At 44.8% G+C, this 22,528-nt stretch overlaps 2 protein-coding genes across 6 annotated transcripts in view; one reads left to right on the forward strand and one right to left on the reverse strand.

The window, feature by feature from the left end:
• KIAA0586 (KIAA0586 ortholog) overlaps positions 1 to 12,839 on the reverse strand; it is a 69,544-nt gene extending 56,705 nt beyond the window's left edge. Inside the window, exons 1-14 of the mRNA XM_041413605.1 lie at positions 12,244 to 12,839; positions 11,304 to 11,380; positions 10,667 to 10,736; positions 9,488 to 9,554; positions 9,029 to 9,206; positions 8,423 to 8,656; positions 7,647 to 7,815; positions 6,745 to 6,924; positions 5,706 to 5,826; positions 4,634 to 4,766; positions 3,234 to 3,275; positions 1,657 to 1,883; positions 708 to 780; positions 77 to 331 (exon numbers count right to left, since the gene is read on the reverse strand). Of these exons, the coding sequence (XP_041269539.1) occupies positions 77 to 331; positions 708 to 780; positions 1,657 to 1,883; positions 3,234 to 3,275; positions 4,634 to 4,766; positions 5,706 to 5,826; positions 6,745 to 6,924; positions 7,647 to 7,815; positions 8,423 to 8,656; positions 9,029 to 9,206; positions 9,488 to 9,554; positions 10,667 to 10,736; positions 11,304 to 11,380; positions 12,244 to 12,535 (2,118 nt within the window). The 5' untranslated portion in view covers positions 12,536 to 12,839. The remainder of the gene's footprint in view (positions 1 to 76; positions 332 to 707; positions 781 to 1,656; positions 1,884 to 3,233; positions 3,276 to 4,633; positions 4,767 to 5,705; positions 5,827 to 6,744; positions 6,925 to 7,646; positions 7,816 to 8,422; positions 8,657 to 9,028; positions 9,207 to 9,487; positions 9,555 to 10,666; positions 10,737 to 11,303; positions 11,381 to 12,243) is intronic.
• A 250-nt stretch (positions 12,840 to 13,089) lies between these two features.
• On the forward strand, positions 13,090 to 20,107 carry TIMM9 (translocase of inner mitochondrial membrane 9). 5 transcript variants are annotated; one of them, XM_041413549.1, is made up of 4 exons: positions 13,090 to 13,226; positions 16,894 to 16,957; positions 17,281 to 17,376; positions 19,651 to 20,107. In XM_041413549.1, exons 2-4 carry the CDS (start codon positions 16,919 to 16,921, stop codon positions 19,783 to 19,785), a joined length of 270 nt encoding a protein of 89 aa, XP_041269483.1. In that variant the 5' UTR covers positions 13,090 to 13,226; positions 16,894 to 16,918; the 3' UTR covers positions 19,786 to 20,107. The 5 variants fall into 5 exon arrangements, with proteins under 5 accessions (XP_041269483.1, XP_041269499.1, XP_041269490.1 ...); XM_041413565.1 differs by lacking the exon at positions 13,090 to 13,226 and adding an exon at positions 14,130 to 14,234; XM_041413556.1 differs by lacking the exon at positions 13,090 to 13,226 and adding an exon at positions 14,132 to 14,205.
• Positions 20,108 to 22,528: the final 2,421 nt, after the last annotated feature.

Below are 22,528 nucleotides of genomic sequence, written 5' to 3' on the forward strand. Positions count from 1 at the left end.
ACCTGCACACATCATTTTTCATGTCCATACTGAACAGTTTTTTCCCAGAAAAGGAACCAACTACTTGGCAACTCACATCTGCCTTTCCTTCTTTGCTCTGCACATTTTGAGAAAGGAAAGTTCTAAACTTCTGTTTCTTTGTGTTATCTTCCACCTGCTTCTGCAATGGCTGAGCTGGATGTGAAGGCTTTTTTGTCAAGCCTCCTTGGATGTTTTGGGTTTTCTCTTTAGTTTCTTTCTTGGTCTTCACAGCCCTGAGGTTTTGGGCTCTCTTGTTCCATGGGGCTTTTTGATCACATTTCCCTTGTTCTGAATCACTTGTCATTTCAGCCTAAATAGAAAGCATAAATATAATAAATGGAGATTTTTGTCTTCAAGGCTATCAGCAGAGTGTGTGGATAACTCTGAACCTCTGAGAAAGGGCCTGTTTTTCATGTTAGCCATCAAGTGAGACCAGGGATTTTCATTACACACCCACAGTTTTAAAACAGAGGTAAATATTTTATTTATTATGTATTTATTCATTATTTTTATTTATTTATTTATTTGTTATATTTATTTTACTATAGTTTACTGCATGCCAGCAACAACAGACAGCTTTCTCATGTTTTCAAGAGATGACTAAATCACTTTACTGTGGACATGAAAGAACAAGGCAAGGTGGAAAAACCCAGCACAAAAATCTGAACTCATTTTCCCAACCCTACCTGGATTTCCTCACTGATTGTCTTGATCCACTCATCCACAGTCCTTCGGATACGAATCTCTTCCAGGACATCTCTGAAACAGACCTGAAACAGAAAAAAGAACAATGCTTCTCAAATTGCACAGATTTGTTCCTGGGAAAGGAGTCACCTTTAAATGCTCTAAAAGCAGAAGTTCAGAACACAGACAGGGAGATTCTGCACCTCTACACTCCCCAAAAGCACCAGCCCCAACCCCAAATCTCTTCTTGCATGGTGCCACCTGCAAACCCCACTCCCTGCTGGTAAATACTGATATTATTATAAATTTTCTAGGAATAAGAGGCAGCCATGTGTCACTTTCTACTTTGATCACAACTGAAAGAACAATAAAACAAAAATATTCCAACTTAACAAAAAAGCAGGTGACGAATTACTGCATCCTCTAAAAGATAATGAGGGCAGGTAACATGCCTCAAAAAAGAAACCCCTTACACATAGAGAATATTTACCTTCCTCAAGAAAATGCAAGTTTAGATTGTATTTTAATAGAAAATTTCCATTATGATTCAAGCAGGAGTATTTAACACAACTAACAAAGCAAAAGTTTAAAAGCCAAAGATCTGTTGCGAGGTGATTAAATTCTGTAAATTTACAGGCTTATGAAGCCTCATCTGCTCTGAATAATTAAATTAGGCTTCAGTTTTCTTTTTAATGCAGGCTGGTAAGAAAACAGTTAAATGTCCTGGCAGCAGAGCAGTTTGTCCAGCTGATAAAGCCTCAGAAATCAGATTTAGGCACTTGACAAAAATCAGTTGACACCACAAGGGCTGAAAAACATCTGAATTTCAGGAATCAAACAATGAATGCTAGAAAAAGTCAATAAATCCTTTTTGCAGGGAAGAACACGAGTTCTTCAATGCCCAGATCTGGAAACATCAATCTCACAAAGCACTGAACTGCAGGGTCTGACCTGTTTGCAGTCAAGGAGTTACTGAAAGCATACATGGCATCTCCATCTTTTGCTTGAGTAACAGCTTCCAGATTCTCCTCAAGGACTTTTTTATTGTTTTGCACTCCTCTCAACATCCTTTCAGCATCTGTCAGTATAGACCTTGGCACTTGGACATTTTGAAGGATGGATGGTTTGCTGACTAGATGATGTCCAGGAGGATGAGGTGCAACAGGAGGATTTTTTGTCTAAAATTGAAACAGAACCTCTAGCTTTTAATCAGAGATTGTAATTTCCTATTAATCTGTTATCACATCAATGCCATCATATGAAATCCTGCCCATGTGCACTACCAGCAACTTCAATTACTCAAGAATGTTCATTATGTTGCAAATATATTTAGAGAAGTGAAAGACATCCAAAAGATCTCAAATAGAAAATGATGAGAAGTAAGAGAGGCAATGCTAATGAGGCTAATAAGCATGTGAAAAGATGGCAATTAGAAACATGAAGTATCACAAGCAAATCTCTCCATGTAACAGTAATTAAATATAATTAAGAGCCTAATAAAAGCCCAAGTCCTCTAAATATATGCACTTGTTTGGCATCAATCTACCCCCAAGAAACACCGAGCAATACTTGTAAGTTTTAACAAGATAAATCCCTCAGCAGCCCCTTGATCCTCTTTCACTTTTACTCGTTTTCACTTTTCAGAAGGAACAATGAAACCTCTCACTCTGCAGAACCCTTTTACAGAGATAAGAATCGAGCATAAATTAGCTGCTAAGTACAAAAGAAAGGGACACAAACACAGGAAACAAGTTCTCACATTCATTCTCACACTCCAGAGGAAAAACCCAGGGGCCCATGAAAACTTCATCAAACAGTAAAAATATTTCAAAGTGATAAATGTACATTAAATAAACACTTCAAACCAAAACCAAAATGCCCAGACTGTGAAAACATCAACTGAATGCACAGAAAAAAGAAAATCTCACAGATCACAACTTAGTTTTGGCTTTAAAGTTACTCTTTCTTCAAATCAGAATTAAACAAAAGTTTATGTTCAAGCAGATGTACTGCCACAATGCCATAACAAAACAGGAATCAACACTCTCATCCCATGACCTTGGTTTTGGCCTGGTGTAAAAGACAATATACCAAATTATTTATCAAGGTTATATAGGCTTTCATTTTAAAATGAAACTTTTTGACAAATACTAACTCAGTAAGACAGGTAAAATCTGTGAGAAAAGGTAAGAGATACAAATACATGATAAATTGTAAAATGATGTAGACTTACTGAGACCCAGATCATGAAATGGTAACTGGATCTGTTAAATATGTAAAAAATGCTGGTAGCAGCAGCCCACACTGTGCCAGTCTGACATTATCCCCTCAAGGGATTTCCTAGGACTGAGCCAGCCAGGAGGAATGTGATCTGCACAAGAGCAATCCTTTAACAAACATCCAGGTGTGCCACAGGCAGGCAGTGACATTTCACTGCAAACACACTCAAAACTGCTTCAGCATTAGAGCATTTCATAGAAAGCCCAAAAACCCACAAAATAAACACACATAAAAAGGTCAAGGTCTACCTTAATAATATCAGTCATGTCAGATTTCCATGAACTTGCTTCCTGAAAAGACAGAAGAGCTGTTGAAACTTTAAGGTAAAATCCATAGGAGACATTGGATCACTTTCTCTGGCCACAGTGAATTCCTTGGGTTAGAGCACCACCTTCTGTCCTCAGCTAACCCACACCTTTGCTTTATGACAGAGCTGGTTTATCATTTACCCAAAAATTTATCATTTTATCACTCTAGAAACCTCTCAGTGATGAGGAGTCAGTAGCTAAGTGTTTAACTGACCCAACTCTCCATTTGCTAAGTCATCACATCTCTGTCTTTCTATTGACCTTTTCATAAGAGAGATTTCAAATCATGTCTGTGAGAGTGTCTTTCTCCCATTCCTTATCCCATCTAATCTTGTTCTGTTTTAACAAGGTATACTACTTATTTAACTTTTTAGCAACAATGGTAAGAAAATACTTGCAACCTCAGTGGTACCCATTTCCACTCCTAGTAAGAATAGTTAAATGTAAAATCCTCAAAGTGTTGCAAAATCTGTAAAAAATATATCAGCTATGCTATAAGATACCACAGATGAAGCTGCATTTTCTACAGATACAGCAACAAAAACCAGACAGGTAATGCAGAGTATTTTTTAGGGAAATATGCAAGTTGAAACTTCCAACCACAGAAATGAACCAGCAGAATCAAAGCCATTACATTTCAAGCCAATTCACAGAGGTGAATTTTCACTTTTTTTTTCTCCTTTCTCACTGTGTATATTGACAAGGACAGAAAGGACCACAAAATGACAGGTGGAGCCAGGAATGGCACCAGGCTAAGAGATAAAAGCCTCAGTTGTCAAAAGCTCCATGTTGCCAGCACAGAAGCAGATCTTGCACCCCCAAAGGTACAAAATCACTAGCACAAGAAACAGCACAAGGATTCTATGCCAGGCAATTCCTTGGAAACAGCACTCAATAAAAAAAATAAAGTGGCAAAATGAGAAAGGAAATGCTTAGATCAGCCCTAAAGCTGACTGGAGATACATGGAACACTGTTCTTTCCCAAATGGGAAAATTACATCAGATCTGTAGCTCTGCAGAGAACAGGCAATGAAAATATCCAGAGCCTTAAAACAAATAAACTAACTTATTTTTTTCTCTTTCTGTCCTTCCCTCTCTCTCACCTATTTTATGTCTGGGACAATAGCAGGCAGAGTCCATTGCACACCCAGAGCATTATTCAGGCTCAAAGCTCTTCCACACACAGAGACTCCAATATTTCAATTAATTGTAAACAGATGTGGATCTTTTTACAGGTGTAGAAGAGCAACACTTTGACTGATATCAGTCCTCTATGTTTTTCTCCACATTTTTATTCCCCTTCTACAAACCCCTGCTCATTGTGATTAAATTTACTTTACCTGCAGAATGTTGTGCATTTCTCTTCTCAGCTTGCCAAGATCTTGAAGTAAATCATCTGCTTTTTGCACTGTTTTCTGAATTGAATTGTAGCTTTCAAAAGAGGGAAATAAGTCTGCAGGCAAAGCATTGTGTCTGAGGGGAGAAACACTCCTGGTTACACCTCTCATGGCTCCTGAGGTGGCCCAAGAAAGGATTCAACTGCGAAACCAAGCAGGAATTTACAGTGCAAGTACCAAACTTTCAGATAAAGTGGAACTTGCTTTGGCTCCTGAAGTTACAGAGAGGGTATTGGGTTTTCTCTGTTTGCCACTTAACAACTTGAGCCCAATCCTTTTATTTTCAATAGTGAAATTACATCTAATAGAGCAACACTCAAACTTTGCATATCTTTCCATTTGAAGCAATTAACATTTTTGTACACATTGTTCTAAATTAGACAGCATATATGAGAAGTTTCTCACTGGATTAGTGAAATTATAACTTTACATTATTGCCTGGGGATATTATGCTTCAGACTGCATTGCTAAGAACATTTTTTTTTCACCCATTTTAAATCTTAGGAATTGTTAGGTGGATGCTGTTCCTGTAAAACACTCCAAGTACAACCTGCTGACCCCTGAGAAAGGTGTAAGAGCTATCCTTAGCAGCAAGCTTTCATCTGCCTGCAGTTCAACAGGAAGCACAGAATCCTGGAACATTAGAGCTGGAAGGGATCCAGAAGGATCAGAGTGCAACTCCAGGCCCTGCACAGACACCCCAACAATCCCACCCTGTCCCTGCAAACTCTGAACTCTGTCAAGCCTGGGACTGTGCCCATTCCCTGGGGAGCCTGGGCAGTGCCCAGCACCCTCTGGGGGAAGAACCTTTCCTGATCTCCAACCTAAACCTGCCCTGGCACAGCTCCAGCCACCCTCAGTAAAAGGTAATACCAAAACAGAAATACTCCAGCACAGCTGTGCCAGACTGCAGGCCCACACAGTGACTCTGTTACACCAGCAGTGTCTAATGCACCTCTCTCAATTCACTGAAACAGAAACTCTTCCTCAGTTTTGGATTATTGTGTTTATCCACCTGTCTCTCTCAGCATGCCAGCTCCTTTCATTGTTGTTTAATGCTGTCTTCTTGGAATATTCAATTTGCTTTAGTGGTGTTTCTGGAGAATTCAAAACATGCTCCAGACCTTTCCCTTCACCTACAATGAAGTGAAATGAAGCAGAAAAAAAGAAAGTTAAGTTATTTCAATATATTTAGCATTTTCTTTTCCTTTCCAGGTATTTCTGTACTCACCAAGGAGAGTAAAGTATTTTTAAATTTAAATATATTATATATTTCAGATAAGGCAAGTCACTTAAAACCACTCACATTAATCTGTCTTTTTGAGGTTGCTTTAAATTAGCAAAGCTAGATGGAAGTGGGATGGCAATGAACTGAGTGAATATTTTTAAATTTAAATATATAGATCTATTTCAGATAAGGCAAGTCACTTAAAACCACTCACATTAACCTGTCTTTTTGAGGTTGCTTTAAATTAGCAAAGCTAGATGGAATTGGGATGGCAATGAACTGAGTCATTGAGAACAAATCTGTGACATTATGGACAGCATGCTTCTTCTTTTGTCTTGTTTCATTTATTCCTGGACCCACTGAACAACAGGAATACCTGACAGCTTTGTAACAGAGACAGAACCTGATCAAAAGCAGTAAAAGAAAATTGCATTTGCTTACATCTGCTGCTTTCAATACAATAATCCAGAGACCTTGTGGACCCATGAAAAAATGCTATAAAAAATCAATTTAACCAATAATAATGACAAGGTTATTGAGCAGCTCTCAAGTTTTACATTAGTGTCTTATCTTCCTGAAACTTGGCTTCGAAAAAATATTTCAGTGAGCAGTCCTGCTGAAACTCTATAGATTAAATCAGCACTGTCTTTAAGTCTTTAGATACTTATGAGTAAGTGTATTATACACACAACTTCCAAATGTAGATTCCAAATAATCTCAATATATGCATTTAAATGCCAGCAACCCAAGGGAAAAGGTCAGAAAAGATGAGGAATACACAAAGTGACCACCAGGCCATACTAGTTAGGCCAGTGGAGAACAATACCTTCTCTTGCAGGTTTGGGAGTATTTTCTTTTTCTACTACAGAGTTTTCTTTCTCTGAAATCTTCCCATTTTTTGGTACAGGTTCTGGAGCATATCTTCGAGGAACTGGTGTCTTTAGAGGAGATTTTTGTGTATGACCCCCATGACTTGGAAAATTGCTTGAATATGCTTCAGGGAACACTAAAAAAAAAGTTATTTAAATGTTGACAAATTTCTTCAAAGGAATTTTCTTCATAGAATCAGAGAGTGGATTGGGTTGGAAGGGACTTTAAAGATCATCCAGTTCCAACCCCTGCCATGGCAGGGACCCCTTCCACTGTCCCAGGAGGCTCCAAGCCCTGTCCAGCCTGGCCTGGCCTCACCACCCTCACAAGAATTTCTTCCTGGCATTTAATCTAAACCTACATTCCTTCTGTTTGGAGCCATTCCCCCTTGTCCTATCACTACCTGCCCTTGCAGACTCTAGGGAAAAAAAAAATCTAGGAAAAAAACTCATGCCAGGTCTATAAATTCTGCACAAAAATGCAAAGAATTACTGCACTAGTTAAGTAAACAGGAAGAAAATTTCATACTTCTGACTGCTACCATAAGGGGATTAAAAAAAACCCAAAACCCCACTGTAGTTCATCACAGGCTTCCACACAGGTTATGTCTCAATAAGATTATTTTAAGTCCAGGCCCCTCCTGGTACAGACTTCAGTAAATCAAAATCCTCACTTTAATTTAAAGTGGAAGATACTGGAACATCTTCAGAATGTCATGAAAATTATAAAGAGCATTGGGCAATAAAACAAATTACACAAGAAATAGTTACTATTCATTACTGCTGTGATACACAATACAATATTAATGGACACCAAATTAATGCAAAACTAACAGTGAAAATAAGAATTTGTCTCCACCTTGGGCAGGTGCAGCACTGGCAGGGAACAAACTCCTGTGAGATGAAGGTGCTTCATGAGTGAGTGATCTCTGCTCTGGCTTCTCCCAGTGCCCTGCCAGGGGCCCAGAGGCAGGCACAGGAGCCTGCTGCAGGCCACGGGTGTTCACTGCAGAGCTGATGAGATGGGACTGGGAGACAAAAGGACAGAGGATTTCTGGTCATTGAATCACAGAATTGTTAAGGTTAAAAAGACCTTCAAGATTACCAAGTCCAACTCTTCTCCCAGCACCACCATGTTCCCCACCAAACCAAGTCCTCCAGGACCACATCCATGATTTCTGAACACATCCAGGGATGGTGACTCCACCACTGCCCTGTGCATGTTCCAATGCCTGACCACCCTTCAGTGAAGAATTTCCCCTAATACCCAACCAAAACCTACCCTGGTGCAGCTTGAGGCCATTTCCCCTTGTCCTGTCCCTTGCTCCCTGGGAGCAGAGCCTGATCTGCACCAGCCCCACCCTCCTGGCAGGAGCTGTGCAGAGCCAGAAGGTCCCTCCTGAGCCTCCTTTTCTCCAGGCTGAGCTTCCCCAGCTCACTCAGTCATTCCTGGGGCTCCAGACCCTTCCCCAGCTCCATTCCCTTCTCTGGACATGTTCCAGCCCCTCAGTGTCTTTCTCATTGTTGAGTGTTTTCACTTTGATCCACTTCCACTGAAATTTCTTTCTTTTTAATACTAAGAAACAATCCAAATTATTATAACATCAATACTGAGATACAGAAGAAATTATTAACCTGAATATTCATTTGTTGCTCCTGTAGCTTTTCCAGGTGCTGAATCCTTTGCACCATGAAGGCATTCATTTGCTTTTCAAGCTCACTGACTCTCTGCTGGTAGTGGGGTTCCTCATGTTGAGCCTTCATATTTTTTTGCTGTTCAGACACTCGTTGCACCTGCCTGTCTGTATCCTGCAGTTTCTGAAGCAGTTCTGAAACTGAGTTCACTTTTGCTTCCAAATCATTTTGAACCTGCAAGAAATAATTAAAAAAAAAAAAAAAGGGAAGAGGGAAAGAAACCCCATTATTTTAGATGTGTGAGCATCAAAAGAACAAAACATCCTTCACAGAATCCTGGATTTGCATCCCAAAAGAAACAAAAACTTTTGGTGGGTTAGCAATATTGTGAATTTCTAATAGATAAATCAAATGTTCTCTCTCTTCTGCTCATTTAGTTAATCCAAATTAGTTCCCTCTGGTATATTGGTCAGCAAGTGTGAGATGACAAACACACAAAGCAGTGAGCAGACAATTTCAGGCTCTCTGGAGCTACCATCAACAATTTCAGGCTTGTTTGGAAGATTTACTATTTTAAGAGGACAAAGAACTGCTACTCCCACTGACCTTGAGGAGTGGAGCTGTGGTGGCAATGGCAGCAGCAGTGGCTGCTGCAATGGTTGCTGCAGACTCAACTTCCCTGGCTGCTGACCTGGTGTCACTCCCAGCACCTTCCCTTTTTTCTGTGGAGGCATTTCCCAAGAGCTGCACCTTCACCTCCTTATGAACAGGAATAACCTGAGTTCTAGAAAAATAAAGAAGTGCCTGTAAACAGCATTTTCTCCATATCTCCTCCAAGCAAGTATTTCCCACATACAGCATTGATATCACTGTGTAAGCATTTCTCCTGGAAGTTTTGGAACAAGATACTCCAGGGAATAAAATCAACACCTTCATACACAGAAAAAGAACACTGGCAGAGGACAGTAAAAAAACACTTCTTCCTTACCAGGTATGCATTTTTGGCAAAAAAACTGAAGTGCTGCAATTGTACAGAAACAGAACAGCTCAACAATTCACACTCACTTTTGCATTAATACTGCTCTCAGAGCCTCCTTCTGGCCAGTAGCATACTGGGAAATAAAAACATCATCTGTGGGGAAGGACAAACCTTTGTTGAGATAATTGGCACAACATGTCTATTTCACAGGTAGAGACAAAGTACAATACATTTGATTTTGCTGTGAAGAATCTGATGCCTGCAGGAACCACATCATCTATTGCAATAACAAATTGTTTCCTTTCAGTAAGTAGACAATTTAAATAATGGTAAGAGTAAGAGCAGGCTTCATTTAACACAATTTTTATAGCACTGAATGCTGGTATCAATAAAGTCCAGTAATGGTGAGTAAAGTCTCAATGGCAACTCAAGCTAAGACAACCCAGTCAATAAAATGCTGCAAATTCTGACTTCAAAACAATTTAATTAAGAAAACCCAGAGAGAGTATTTCCCTACCATCATCATAAATTACAACAAATTTTCTTAATAGGTGCAAATCATGCTAAAAGCATTGCAGGCTCTCCCTCACCCACTGTTTGCTGGGCAGAAGAAGCAAATGCTGGTGAGTCAAACAGCTGCTGCCTGTGAGTGTAAAAGTACTGATTTTTGGTCTTAACTAGGGTATTGATTTGTATTTTTTCTCCTTTACACAGCTCCAGATATCCAAGAAAGCTGCATAAGTGTGTTTTCCTCAAAAAGCCTTCACTTCCCTAAATCTGATTGAAATCGGCAGATTCAGAAATTAAAGGAAAAGACACTGACATTGTGATTTCTAGGATTCTTGAGGATTAGAAATACACTTTTTTGGTACAGGCTGCTTGAAGAAAAATATGCCTTTGCAGCACAATAATTCACAAGAGGAAAATTAATCAAAACAAGCCCCTTCCCCAAACTGTCTGTTCAGAGACATGAATATTTGGTTAACAAAAGGAATCTCAACACAAGCACACTGGCAGAAGTCCCACTGAGTTAATTTAAAAAAATGTAATGCCAGCAAGAATAAGATAAGATTTGCAAAATTGAAGAATGTTTATTGCTATATCATCTTTTTATCAAAGCAACCTTTGAATATTTTCACTCAGAAGTTTCTATAATGAAAAAAAAAAACAAACCAAAAACCCAAACCTAAAAGCTCCCTTTTCCTTTAATTAATCAGTCTCCTAACAAAAAAAAAAAAAAAAAAAAGGTGATTGGTGTGTTTTACCTTCAGGTCCTCTGCTATTTTCCAGCAGCACCAAACGATCATCTTGTGCTGCAGCTTCTCTAGGATGATCCTTCAGAACAAGGGCAGAAAAAGCAGAGATCAAAGCCTCTGTAGCCAAAATTTTAGAGGCAGATGGAATTGCTGAGCACACAAAAGGAACCATTTGCACACAGCAACACAAAGATCTTGGCACAAAACATGACAAGACCTCCACCACAGAAGGGTCTGGATACTGCTGGCAAGAACTCCATGGCATTTTAGGGACTAAAACTCCACAAACCCAATTCAAATCAAAACCATACATTTTAAGTGCTAAGTAAGATTATTCTCCTCATTTGTGGCTAAAGAAGCAGTAGTGAAACTGTACCTGCTGAAGTTTAGAGAAGCTGCTAATCTTGGACAGTTCAGGATTGCTCACACACAGAGAATGAAGCACTCAGTGTTAAATAAAGCCCCTCCAAAAGCACCAGCAATAACACCACACTGGCAGCAACTCAAAGAGGAAAAAGCAGCTGCACAGCTGTGGTGCAGAGGCTGAGCCAAAATCTTGTGCTGCTTTTAGAGGAGATACAGCTTTTTGAGGAAAGCAGTGTTCTCTTAGCTCAGGACTGCAGGAAGGAGCAGCAGCTTTTCTTACCATTTGGGATAAAAACACGGGCTCTGAATTTTCAACTGGAAGGAGACATTCTGGATATGCTTTGGTGCTTAGGACTCCTAAAATAAAAGCAGTTTTGCTGTGGTCAGAATCATTTGTGGTGCACTTTCTGCACAGCTCCACATTTCCCTTATTCTGAATAACTAAACATCACGACCCTCATAACACAAATGAGCAGAGATTGAGCTGAAGCTTAAAAGCATCAATGAATTCTGTGAATCTGAATTAGAAATTCAATTTACAACATGGGGAAACCTCTGAAAAACAGAACATTACTGAACAGCTGGTGCCTTGTGAAGGCTGACTTAGAACAGAGACTAGATGGAGCTAAAGAATAAAGTAGGGATTTATTAGGAGGCCTCAATGGATCCACCTTGGGCAGCACAAGAGCCCAGCCAGGGCTGCACCCAAGATGAACCAAAATGGTCACAAAATGGACCACAGGTCACAGGGTCTCTCATTTTTATAAGTTCTGCTCCATTTGCATATTGGAGTTAATTGTCCAGTTACAGCCAGCCCATGCAGTTCCATCCTTCTTGTTTTTCTCTCTGCAGCCCAAGGTGTTTGTGCTTTTGTGCCTGAGATTTGGATCATTTGTCCTTGGTCCCCAGCTGGAGCAGGAATTGTTTTGTCTCCCTGCTCTGTGCACAGAGCTCACCATCCCCTCATACGAAGCTCAGAGCTGCACACTAAAGCAGCACAGAATCTGAAAAATCTAAAAGCTAAACCCTGAGGCATCACATCCATGTTTAGCAGGGATTAAGCATCCCTGCCTCATTGGAGAGGGACACCTTCCACCGCCCCAGGCTGCTCCAAGCCCTGTCCAGCCTGGCCTGGAGCGCTGCCAGTTCCTTAACCACACAACTCCTCGGCGGCTGAAATCGCCGCAGCCCCGCTTTGTGCCGGTCCCTCACGGACGCACCTGCAGCGGCGCCGGGCGGGTCGCGGGCGGTGCCGGTGCCTCCCGGAGCCCGGGCGGGCCCCGCGGCCTGGCTGGCCCGGGGAGCTCCGTCCGCAGCCGCATCCGCGGGGCAGGGCGAGCCCCCGGCACGGAGCTTCTGCACGGCCACCGGCACCGGCACCGGCACCTTCCTGCCGCGGCCGCCGGCCGGGGGCTGCTCCCTGCGGGCCGCCGTGGAGCGGACCAGCACCTCGCCCGCCGTCAGGCTGCCCAGCGAGTCCCGGCTGCCGCCCGAGCCGCTCTCCGCCTCCATGAGGGAGCCTCAGGGCAGCGCCCCGGGGCTCCGCTCCCCTCCCGCGCCGCGGGCACGGCTGCCGTGCTGGAGAGCACCGCTCCCGCTGGCCCGGCTCCTATCCCGGCCCCGTTCCCGCTATCCCGGCCCTGTTCCTGCTGTACCGATCCCGTTCCTGCTATCCCAGCCCCGTTCCCGCTATCCCGATCCCGTTCCTGCTATTCCAGCCCCGTTCCCGCTATCCCGGCCCTGTTCCTGCTGTACCGATCCCGTTCCCGCTGTCCCGGCCCCGTTCCCGCTGTCCCGGCCCCGTTCCCGCTGTCCCAGCCCCGTTCCCGCTGTCCCGGTCCCAATCTCGCTGTCCCGGCCCCGTTCCCGCTGTCCCGGCCCCGTTCCCGCTGTCCCGGCCCCGTTCCCGCTGTCCCGGCCCCGTTCCCGCTGTCCCGGCCCCGTTCCCGCTGTCCCGGCCCGGCCGGCGGCACCGGAAGCGCGCGGTGCCATGGCCACGGCGTCCCCTTAACCGGCGTCCGGCGGGAAACGCGCAGGTCCTCCCCTCAACGGCGTCCGGCGGGAAACGCGCGGCCCGGCAGGGTAAATCGGGCGGCGGCTCCGCGCTCAGCCGATTCGCCGGCCCGTGGCGAATCTGCGGGGCCGGGGCCGGGCCGGGCCCTCCTCGTGCGCGTGGCGAATCTGCGGGGCCGGCGCGCGGGCGGTGAGTGCGCGCGGGCCCGGAGCGCGTGAGGGAACGGGCGGGGGAGCGGGCGCGCGCTCGTGAGGGACCGGGAGCGTCCCTGAGGGACCGGGAGGGAGCGGGAGCCTTTCCGTGGCCCGGGAGAGCCTGGGAGACACCAGGAGCCTCTCCTTGAGGGCCCAGGAGAGCCCGGGAGACGCCGGGAGCGTCCCCGTGAGGGCCTAGGAGGCACCGGGAGCCTCCCCGTGGCCCATGAGGGTCCGGGAGCGCTCCCGAGGGCCCTCAGTGGGGAGATCCCCGCTCTGTGCCCGGTGTTGGGCCCGGCTTGGCTGAGCGAGTGATTCCCGAGGGAGAGGAACTCAGTGTGCCCTTGGAGGGGAGAGCTGGGGGATGGAGTAGAAGGAAAAGAGCAAAAAAAAAAAAAAAGCTCGACCTATTAGCCTCAGGTTTTGGTTTTGTGGGGTGAGAAGCGCCAGCCAGGTGTGCTCTCACTCAGGAGAGTGCTGGGGGAAATGTGTATTTTCCCTCAGGCCTGATGCCCGTACACGTGAGGCTGACCCTGGTAACTCTCCTTTGCTGCTCCATTTCTACCTCTGATCCCTTCTTCAGAGCAGGGTCCAGGCCAAAGGCAGGAGGCAGTGAATGATAACAAGCTGAGCATGAGCTGCACCTGATTATCTAGCTCCTGACTGGCCCCTCTCATCTCACCCTGTCCTTCTCACTTCCATAAATGACTCTGAAATTTAATTTGTTTGGGCTTCTTTTAAGTCTAAAGGCAATCTGTAGCTTAGTAATCCCCCATGATAAAAGAACTTTCTCTACGAGCTGTGAGGAGTTTACCTTGACACAATTCTTTGACTCAAGGTTTTATTCTTTGAGACATTTCTTTGACTTGATGCTTTTACCCTTCTTTTTCCTTTTCAGAAACACTTGCATGGTGTTCTCTGTGTGCAGCTGGAGGCAAAGGTTGAAAGACACATTCCAGCTTTCTTTTTATGGAGTGGGTAGTGGCTACAGCTGATTCAGATGGTTAGTGGGGATTCCAAGTGTGAGGGATTTACAGTGTCTCTCCATCACTCTTCTTCCCAGAAAAATGCAGCTCTTCTCAAAAAGATGGGGATGGGGGAATCCCAAACACAGGGCTTGTTTATTTTGATCAGAGGGACTTCTCTTAATGAAACTTATATATTTGGAAGAGCCCGAGGGCCTTTCAAGAAGGGAGATTTCCCAGTTCTTGTCCCTTTCTGGTGACCCAGCACACCCAGACTGTGTGTCCCTTGCAGCAGAGGACATTTGCTTCCTGCAGTGTGAATATCCTTGCTTAGAGAGGCACTGCTGAATTTTTTCATGGTGTTCAGCCCACGGGATTAAACCTGAGCCTGCAGGAGAGGTGTGAACAGCTCTGCAGGGAGCTCTGGGCTGGGTTGGCTAAGGTGCTGAGCACTCTTTCATCACTCTTTTAAAGCTTTTTGCAGAGTTGGAGGGAAAGGGGAGAAGCAGCAGGAAATCTTGAAAGAATACATTTAGCATACTTTGGAACAAAGCAGGTTTGCACATTCCTGGGAATGTTCAGTAGCTGGTTTTTACATGTAAGACTGATTTATTGCTGAAGGTGCAGCAGAGCCTTGTAATTCCCCCGTGGAATGTGTGAAATACCTGTGCAGGGACAAGAGCTTCAGGCACTTCAGATCAGGTTGTGCTGATGTGAATCAGAGCCTTTCCCAGGTGTCAAAGCTCTGTGAAACTCCAGCTTCAATCTGCCATTTCCAGTCTTGCCAAGTCACTCACAGAAGGACAGGGATCAGGTTTGCTATAAACACGGATCATGAGGCAACCCTGAGTGTGGGAAAATGGCACCGACAGCTGGAACTTTGAGATTCCTGCCTTTGGCAGAGGACAAAAGTGCTCCCTGCAGTTTCTGTTTAATTATCCACATACCCTGCCCCGGGAGAACTGTCACTGCTCTTGTTTTCTCACAGGCGGAAAGAGAGAGTGGAGTTGCCATCACTTCTCACAGGTTACTCCAGTGATGGGCATGTCCATTCTCCTGAAACAAATTAGGGGTTTAGGAGAGAGGCTGGAGAGGGGCTTTGGACAAGGGCGTGGGGTGACAGGACAGGGGGTGGTGGCTTTGCCCTGCCACAGGGCAGGGATAGGTACTGGAAAGAAGTCCTTGACTGAGCGTGGTGAGGCCCTGGCCTCAGGGTGAGCCCAGGGTGCCCAGAGATGCTGTGGGTACCCCACCCTGGCAGTGTTCCAGGCCAGGCTGGAGGTGGCTTGGAGCAGCCTGGGATAGTGGAAGGTGTCCCTGCCATGGCAGGAGGGTGGAATGAGATGATCTTGAAGGTCCCTTCCATCCCAAACCAGTTTGTGATTCAGTGACCACCTGAAGAAAACCCGGTTCCTTGTTGCCACCATAACCTGTGTGAGCTGCTTGCCCATGGGGAGTTCTTGCATCCCAGATTCATCTGTGCCCTTGGCCTCCAGGCTCTGACCTGGCTCCCTGTGCAGGGATGAAGTGTGGTGACATCAGGAGGCAGATGTCACCATCCCTGTGCTGTAGGGACAGCTCACTCTTGTGAAAGCTCCCTGATGCTATTTTAAGTTGCTTCATTTTCTTTCTGTGGTTGAAATAATTGTTGCTGTCTCTTTGTTTGTGTTCAGGTGGCTTGTGTACCCCTTCCCTTCCCCCTGCTGAGAGACTGCAATAGCTAAAGCCCTCTAAAACATTAATGCCTTGCCCAAAAATTGGCAACGCTTAATTGAAGATTAATTGTAAGTAGCCCTTGCTAAAGGACTAAAATTATTTTTTTCCCAAGTGACTGCACTTCAGTGCTCATTTTTCTTCCACAAGTTGAATTAAACCAAGGAGCTTGTTCTTGCCAACACGTGATATTAGCTTGCATTATCACCTGTGACAACAGGTCTTAGGTAACATGGAAATTAAGGGAAAAGGAAGACCAGGCTTCAGTCTTCTAGGAAACCTGCAGGGAAGCTTTCAAGCCTTAACTTGTTCACTGTGTTGGGTTAGGAATGTGAGTCTTCCTTGAGGATGCTTGCTTAAATTCTTAGATCCATGGCTGTTTACTTCTTCCCTTTTTGTCTGTTTCATTCCATTTTCATTGCTCTCTGTTTTTCTTGCATTTAATTCACTACAATAACCACAACATTTGCTGTAGTTCAGGTGTCTGGTGCAGCTGCACAGAAACCAGGCCTGCACTTTGTGCTGCATCTGTTCAGTGACTGCCAGTTTATATTTGCCTTTTTTCCTTACTTTTTCCAGATCACATCTAAAGTCACTGAAACTCCAAGGCTAGAAAGTGTTATGACTTTGCTTCTTCCCCAGCTCCTGCCCTAGCTTATCTAGCAAGTTTGACAGCACTTACAAAAACAACTAAGGTATTCTAGAAGTCACTATAGCTGTGTGAAATGCCCTAAAAGTCTTTAAAGGACAGCAGTTAGCAGGTGGATCTGGTAAGGTTTCATACCTGGGATTATCTTGGATGGTTTTTTTAACTGAATGCATTCCCAACTGATAACTTCCCTTCGAGTGAATGGCTTGGAAGTTTGCTAGCAAAGTTGCATTTAAACAGACTTCAAGGATGCACAAAATTCCATTCTGATGTAAAATTTTGCAGTTCCTATTTATGTTTTTTATTTAAAACTCGACTTTTATCCTCACCTTTAGGTGACTGAGCCACAGGAGGTGGAACATGGCTGGACAAATATCAGAGTCTGATCAGATCAAGCAGGTGAGATGCTGCATTTGGGAGGGGTGGCTTTGAAAGCCTTGTGCTGCTCTGTCACAGGGAGTGGAAGGTGTAGTGCACAGGGAAGGCCAAAAACTGAGTTATCATCTGAGTTAACACAACCAAAATTTCAGTAGGTGACCTTTGACAAACAGCACGTTTTGTGCACGAGCAGCTTTTGGTGCTGAAACCTTCTGACTGAGAGGAAATTTTTCTAGGGACTTGTCCTTCAGATTTTCTTACACTATGCAGCTGTATGTAAGAAAAATAAACACTGACTTTTAATTTTTTTTTTTTAATATTCATTGTCCAATTTTTATTTACAGTTCAAGGAGTTTCTTGGCACATACAATAAACTTACAGAAAACTGCTTTGTGGATTGCATAAAGGATTTCACTAGCAGAGATGTGAAACCAGAAGAGGTAGGTGATGGCTTCTAATGACCCTTTGGTAGAATTGCTGTGCAGCAGTCCAATTTCAGAAGCAACTGAGAAAGTTTTGATCTTTAAGCTAAGACAGAAAGCAGCAGCCTTCAGTGGAGTGTGGGTGTCTGGCATGTTGCTTCCAAGTGAGTGTCCCATCCCAGACCAGCTTGGAGCAGCCTGGGACAGTGGAATGTGTCCCTGCCCATGGCAGGGGGTGGAACTGGATGCTCTTTAGGGTTCCTTCCACCAAAACCATTCTAGAAGTGGTTGTCACACACAGAATCTGCCCAGTCCCCACTGCATATTGGCTGCTCATTGCAATTCTGTGTGTTTCATTCCCTGAGCTGTCAGTGGAGGTTCTTGTGCCTTAACTTCTCACGGATAGTGACTCCATGGACATGGAAGCTGCCCACCTACAGCCTGCATCTCATTCTTTGAGGAATCCTGCTGAAATATTTGTTTACCTGCCCATGTTGCTGCTTTGTAGTGAGTCATGGGAACACAGCTCTGGCTGTTCCATCCACTTCCCTGCACTGCAGGGAGCTCCCTCTCTCGTCATCTGCAGAAAGATTAATCTCTCCATAAGATTAGTTGTGTGGTTTTGCTTCTCCTCTCCTGTTGAGAGGCTGTTTCAGAGCCTAATCATTTTGTTGGTTAAAAATCTAATAACCTTTGCTTGACTCTGCTGGCAGAAAAAAAAAAGCCTAAAATTTTAAACTAACCATTTTTTTTGAGCCTTTTCTGCCTCCTTGGAGTTCAACTCCTTACTGCAGGCAAAACTCGTGTCTCTTTTCAGCTTTGGTTCTTCTGCCCTGAACAGAGCTCTCTCAGCTTCCCAAGACAGATTTCTTCTTTCCCTAATCTCTGCATCTGCTTTAGTGGAATTCTATTACAGGTCATAATTATTCTGGATTAAAGATTACTTAAGTCCAAAAGATATTCTTAGATTCTTGGAGCAACCTGGACTAGTGGGCAGCCGTGGCAGGGGGCTGGAATGAGATGATATTTAAGGTCCATCCCAAGCAAAACCATTTTCTGATTGTGACCTGCCTTTTTTTGCTTCTGTGCATTGCAGAGGATTCATGTCTGGCAGCACAGGAGCCATCTGTTCACAGAGGAACTAGGAAGAAACTTTCTTATGGGAAGTTCTGTCCAGATTGTCCATTATGGGATTTCCTGTCTCTGGAAACAGGACACTTGTCTAGATGGACATTGCTGTGGAAATTCCCATGTTTCTCTTGAGAGTTGTAGTTCCTCATTAAATAGTTGAGGTTTATACCTCCACACATCCCCTTTGGGATCCAACACTTGAAAAAACCCAGCTTCTGAGCTCTTTCCTAATCCAAGTGCCAGTGCAAGTCTGGACTCCCCAGCAGCATCACACACGCCGCTCCCTCTGGCAGCAGAGGCCTGGGGCAGTTCCAGAAGTTGTTTCCTAGGGAGACTCCACTCCTGCTCAGCAGGTTTGGCTGTAGCTGGTGCCAGGCTGAGGACAGAGCAGGGCAGGGGCTGGGTGGTGTGTGGAGTTGCTGGGGTTCTGTCTAGTTCATTTCATCCCTTCTGCTTTTCACATCCCCTGTACTGAGCAGAACCAAAGCAGTGCCTGCGTTCCCAGGTAAAGGGTTTGGCTTTCCTTTCTACCCAAATCTGTTACCTTTGCAGTGACAGCAAGGCTTTGAGCCATGGCACAGAATATCCAATTAGTAGGACTGTAGCTCAGAAATAACATCTCACAACTCTCTCTACACTTTAAATTTGAAAAATACTGTGGATGGGATAGGCTCTGGTCTTTATTTCCCAGTCCAGCTGACTGATGTACTCTGGTGGCAAGGCAGGTACCAGGCAGCTGACAGAGCCAATGGGAACAAGGGTAAAAAAGGGTTAAACTGAGTTAGCAGAGAGCAGATCATATTTGGGTGTCAAAGCCAGTGTGCTTTGTAAACAGAATTAAAACAAAAATTTACTAATTTAATAATTTGTTATTAATTTCAAAATATGTAGTTCAAGTCCACAAGTGGAGCCCAAGGACAAAAGGATGGTATCTCCCAGGTCCAGGGTGTTTTCCATGGAGACTTTAATATGAGAATGAATATTAGTAAATGTTTCAGGCATACCAGAAAAACTCAACTTTACATTTTCTGCTGCCCTCATCTTGACAGTATGGGATGTACTCACCTAATTGTTTATCCCTGTCTGTGGTGATATCTTGGGTCCTGCTTGGGGACATGTTTGATTTACTGTCTGAAGCCCTGTGTTTCCCTCTTGCTGCAGATAACTTGCTCAGAAAACTGCCTGCAGAAGTATCTAAAGATGACACAGAGGATCTCCATGAGATTCCAGGAGTACCACATCCAGCAGAACGAGGCTCTGGCAGCCAAGGCAGGACTGCTCAGCCAACCTCGTTAGAGCAGAGCACTGTGCTCAGACTTAAGCTGTGCCAAGAACACATTGGGGGATTCCTGCTGTCAGGATATGTGTCCAGCAGCTCAGAGCAGAGCTGTGGGTGCTGCTCAGGCAGTGGGAGCTCAGTCCTGATGGCCTTGCAGTGGAGTTTGTTTCCACAAGGGAATGATGCAGATGTATTTCCCAGGGCCCGCAGACTGGTGTCTGAATTTCAGGGGTGGTGGGAGGGCTCACCTGCCTTTTGCTGAAACTAGTTGGGATGAATCAATGTAATGTGGGGAATACACTTTTTTATTTAATTCCAATAAAATCAGCTGGAGCCATATACACCCATGTGTTCATTCCAAAGAGTCATTTTTGGGACATTTGAAGGCAGCATTTTGTTTGCTGGGGACTCTGTGCTCAGCTGCTCCAGAGTTCTGTTCATTCACTGCTGCTTAGGAACTGACAGATGCCAGAGGAGCTCAGGCAGGGGGCCCCAGGTTACCTTTGGGTCATTTACAGGGGACAGAGGGAGCCCACGGCATCCTCCCAGCCCTTCCTGGCCTGACACATTCCAAGCACTGAGCTTGCTGCAGTTTTCTCCTTTCTCCTGTGAATGCCAGCAGGAAATACAGGCTCTGCACAGCACAGGGTCTGTCCTGCTGCTGCATGAGCCCAGAGAGGTTTGGAAGGCAGCTGGATTGGGTTAGCAAACACAGCAGTGTCCTGACAGCTGAACTCCTGCAGTCAGGCCGTTAGTGCAGTGGAATGACAGTCAACAGGCACCCTGTGCTTCAGTTCTCACTCATAAAGTACAGGAACAATGGGAACAACATCAGGAGCACCAATTTTTAGACTCCAGGTGATGAGGAGTGAGCCAAAGCTATTTCATGTCAGCTGCCAGGTTCTGTTATTGATAAGAGAGGCAACAGGAGGGCAGGAGGAGTTTTTTGTTGTTACCTTCTCTACCTTTATTTCCAGCAGCAGCCTGAATGAATAGCTCAGCTGTGCAGGCTGTGGATTCCTGGCCCCTGAGGGCAGCACAGTGCCCCTGGCCCCTGCAGCAGACTGCTCTCTGTGCTCAGCTCTCCCTGGAACCCTGCTCCCGTGCTTCCAAAGGTGGAAGGAGCCAGTGTGAGCCTCCAGTCTCACATCCCTGTGTTTGTGTCACGGCCCCTTCTCCCTTGCCTGTGCCTTGTTACCCTGGAGATGGATGAGAGCTCGCTCTGAAACAGCGAAGGCTAAAAACCAGCCCAAGTAAGGCAGCAAGTCTGCAGTGCCCGGTGTTTGCAGAGTATCAGGCTAAAACTGTCCAGAGTGTTTGCTACAATCAGGCCACAAATGCTGCAGCCAAATTAGAATCAATACATGCACAGTAAAGACTGAAGGCTTTCCTTGAAGCAGTCTCTTTTTGAGAAACATTGAAAGTAATCCATGATTGGGATTTTCCACTGGATCTTCACGTGCAAAGAGGTGCTCAGAAAAGTGCCTGAAGAGTCTGACTGATGGAAGTGGAGGATTTTCACATCTTCTGAACAAAGCACCTGGGGGCTGAAGTGAGTGGGGTTAAAAAATTAATGGTTCTCTCTCATTTTAGTATTTGGAGCTAGGAAAATATTTAAATATTTATTAGGACAGATTTCCTGAAAAAATGGTTAAGTAAGTTTTAGAGAGACTTAGTTAATAAATTTCCCACTTTCAGATTTGGATAACCAGTTCTGTCAAAGCTCTGTTTCTCTACAAAAATCTTGTTGTCTTTCACATCCAGGTGACAGGTTGCTTACAGACAATCCAAATAAAATTGAGCCTGGAAATAAAGTGCATGTAACTAAAGCATCCAGGTGGATAAAAATAAATAATATAAAATAGGATAGAAATGGTTTTATCTGGATCCTAACAGACAACTGCATTTTCTTAAGTGCCATTAAGGGGTGTCAAGAGGAGGTGAATCACCTTGCTGAGGCACAATAGGTGCAGGAATGGATCCCACTCTGATGGAAGAAGGAGCAAAGGGTGAAAAATGGGAAGCTGCTGAGGGAGGAGGACTCAGAAAGCTGTGGAAAAAGTGAGCCAAAGTGGAGGTGGGAGGGGAGGGAGCAGGAGGGCAGCCTGCCAAAACCCAGCTCAAGGAAACTGAGCTGGCAAACAGACACTCATTTGGGGGAGATGCTCACTGCAGCAGCAGAGGGGGAACACGGATCCTTCCTGCTGCAAATACAATTCCTCCTCAGCCCACAGAACCTTTTCAGCAGCAAGGGTCAGATGAGAGCCTTGCTCCAGAGTGCCCTGGACAGCACAGTGCTGGCACAGCCACCAGATCAATCAGCTGGAAGATTATAATAGAGGCTCCTTGAATTCTCTCCAGGATAAAAGCAAAGCCCCAATTTATGTAATCCCCTGCTGAGAGCTTCAGCTGCTGAGCTCTGTTGGAAGGCAAGAAAAGGAGTGACTGCAGAGCTGTCAGGGAGTGTGGGTGAAACACTGAGTGTGGCTGTGGCTTCAGAGCGAGGTAAATCCTGTGAATCCTCTGTGCTCTGGCATTCCCCACTCTGGGAACTTAGCAACAGCTCTTGGTTCAGCATCTTCTCTTAGCTAGTCAGGAAGTCAGCACATGGCATTTGAGGAATCCAGTTCAAACCTTAGGAAGTCCATTAAGCTCAGCTCCAAAATTCTTTGAATGAGTCTGGCCCAAACTCTAAAAGCTGTAAAAGCAATTAAAGCCTCTGACATTATGCCTTCACCTTGGATTTCCAGAAGACAGCAT

The sequence above is a fragment of the Onychostruthus taczanowskii genome, unplaced genomic scaffold (assembly GCF_017590055.1).
Source record: "Onychostruthus taczanowskii isolate IOZ18803 unplaced genomic scaffold, ASM1759005v1 scaffold103, whole genome shotgun sequence".
In the NCBI taxonomy this organism is placed as follows: domain Eukaryota; kingdom Metazoa; phylum Chordata; class Aves; order Passeriformes; family Passeridae; genus Onychostruthus; species Onychostruthus taczanowskii.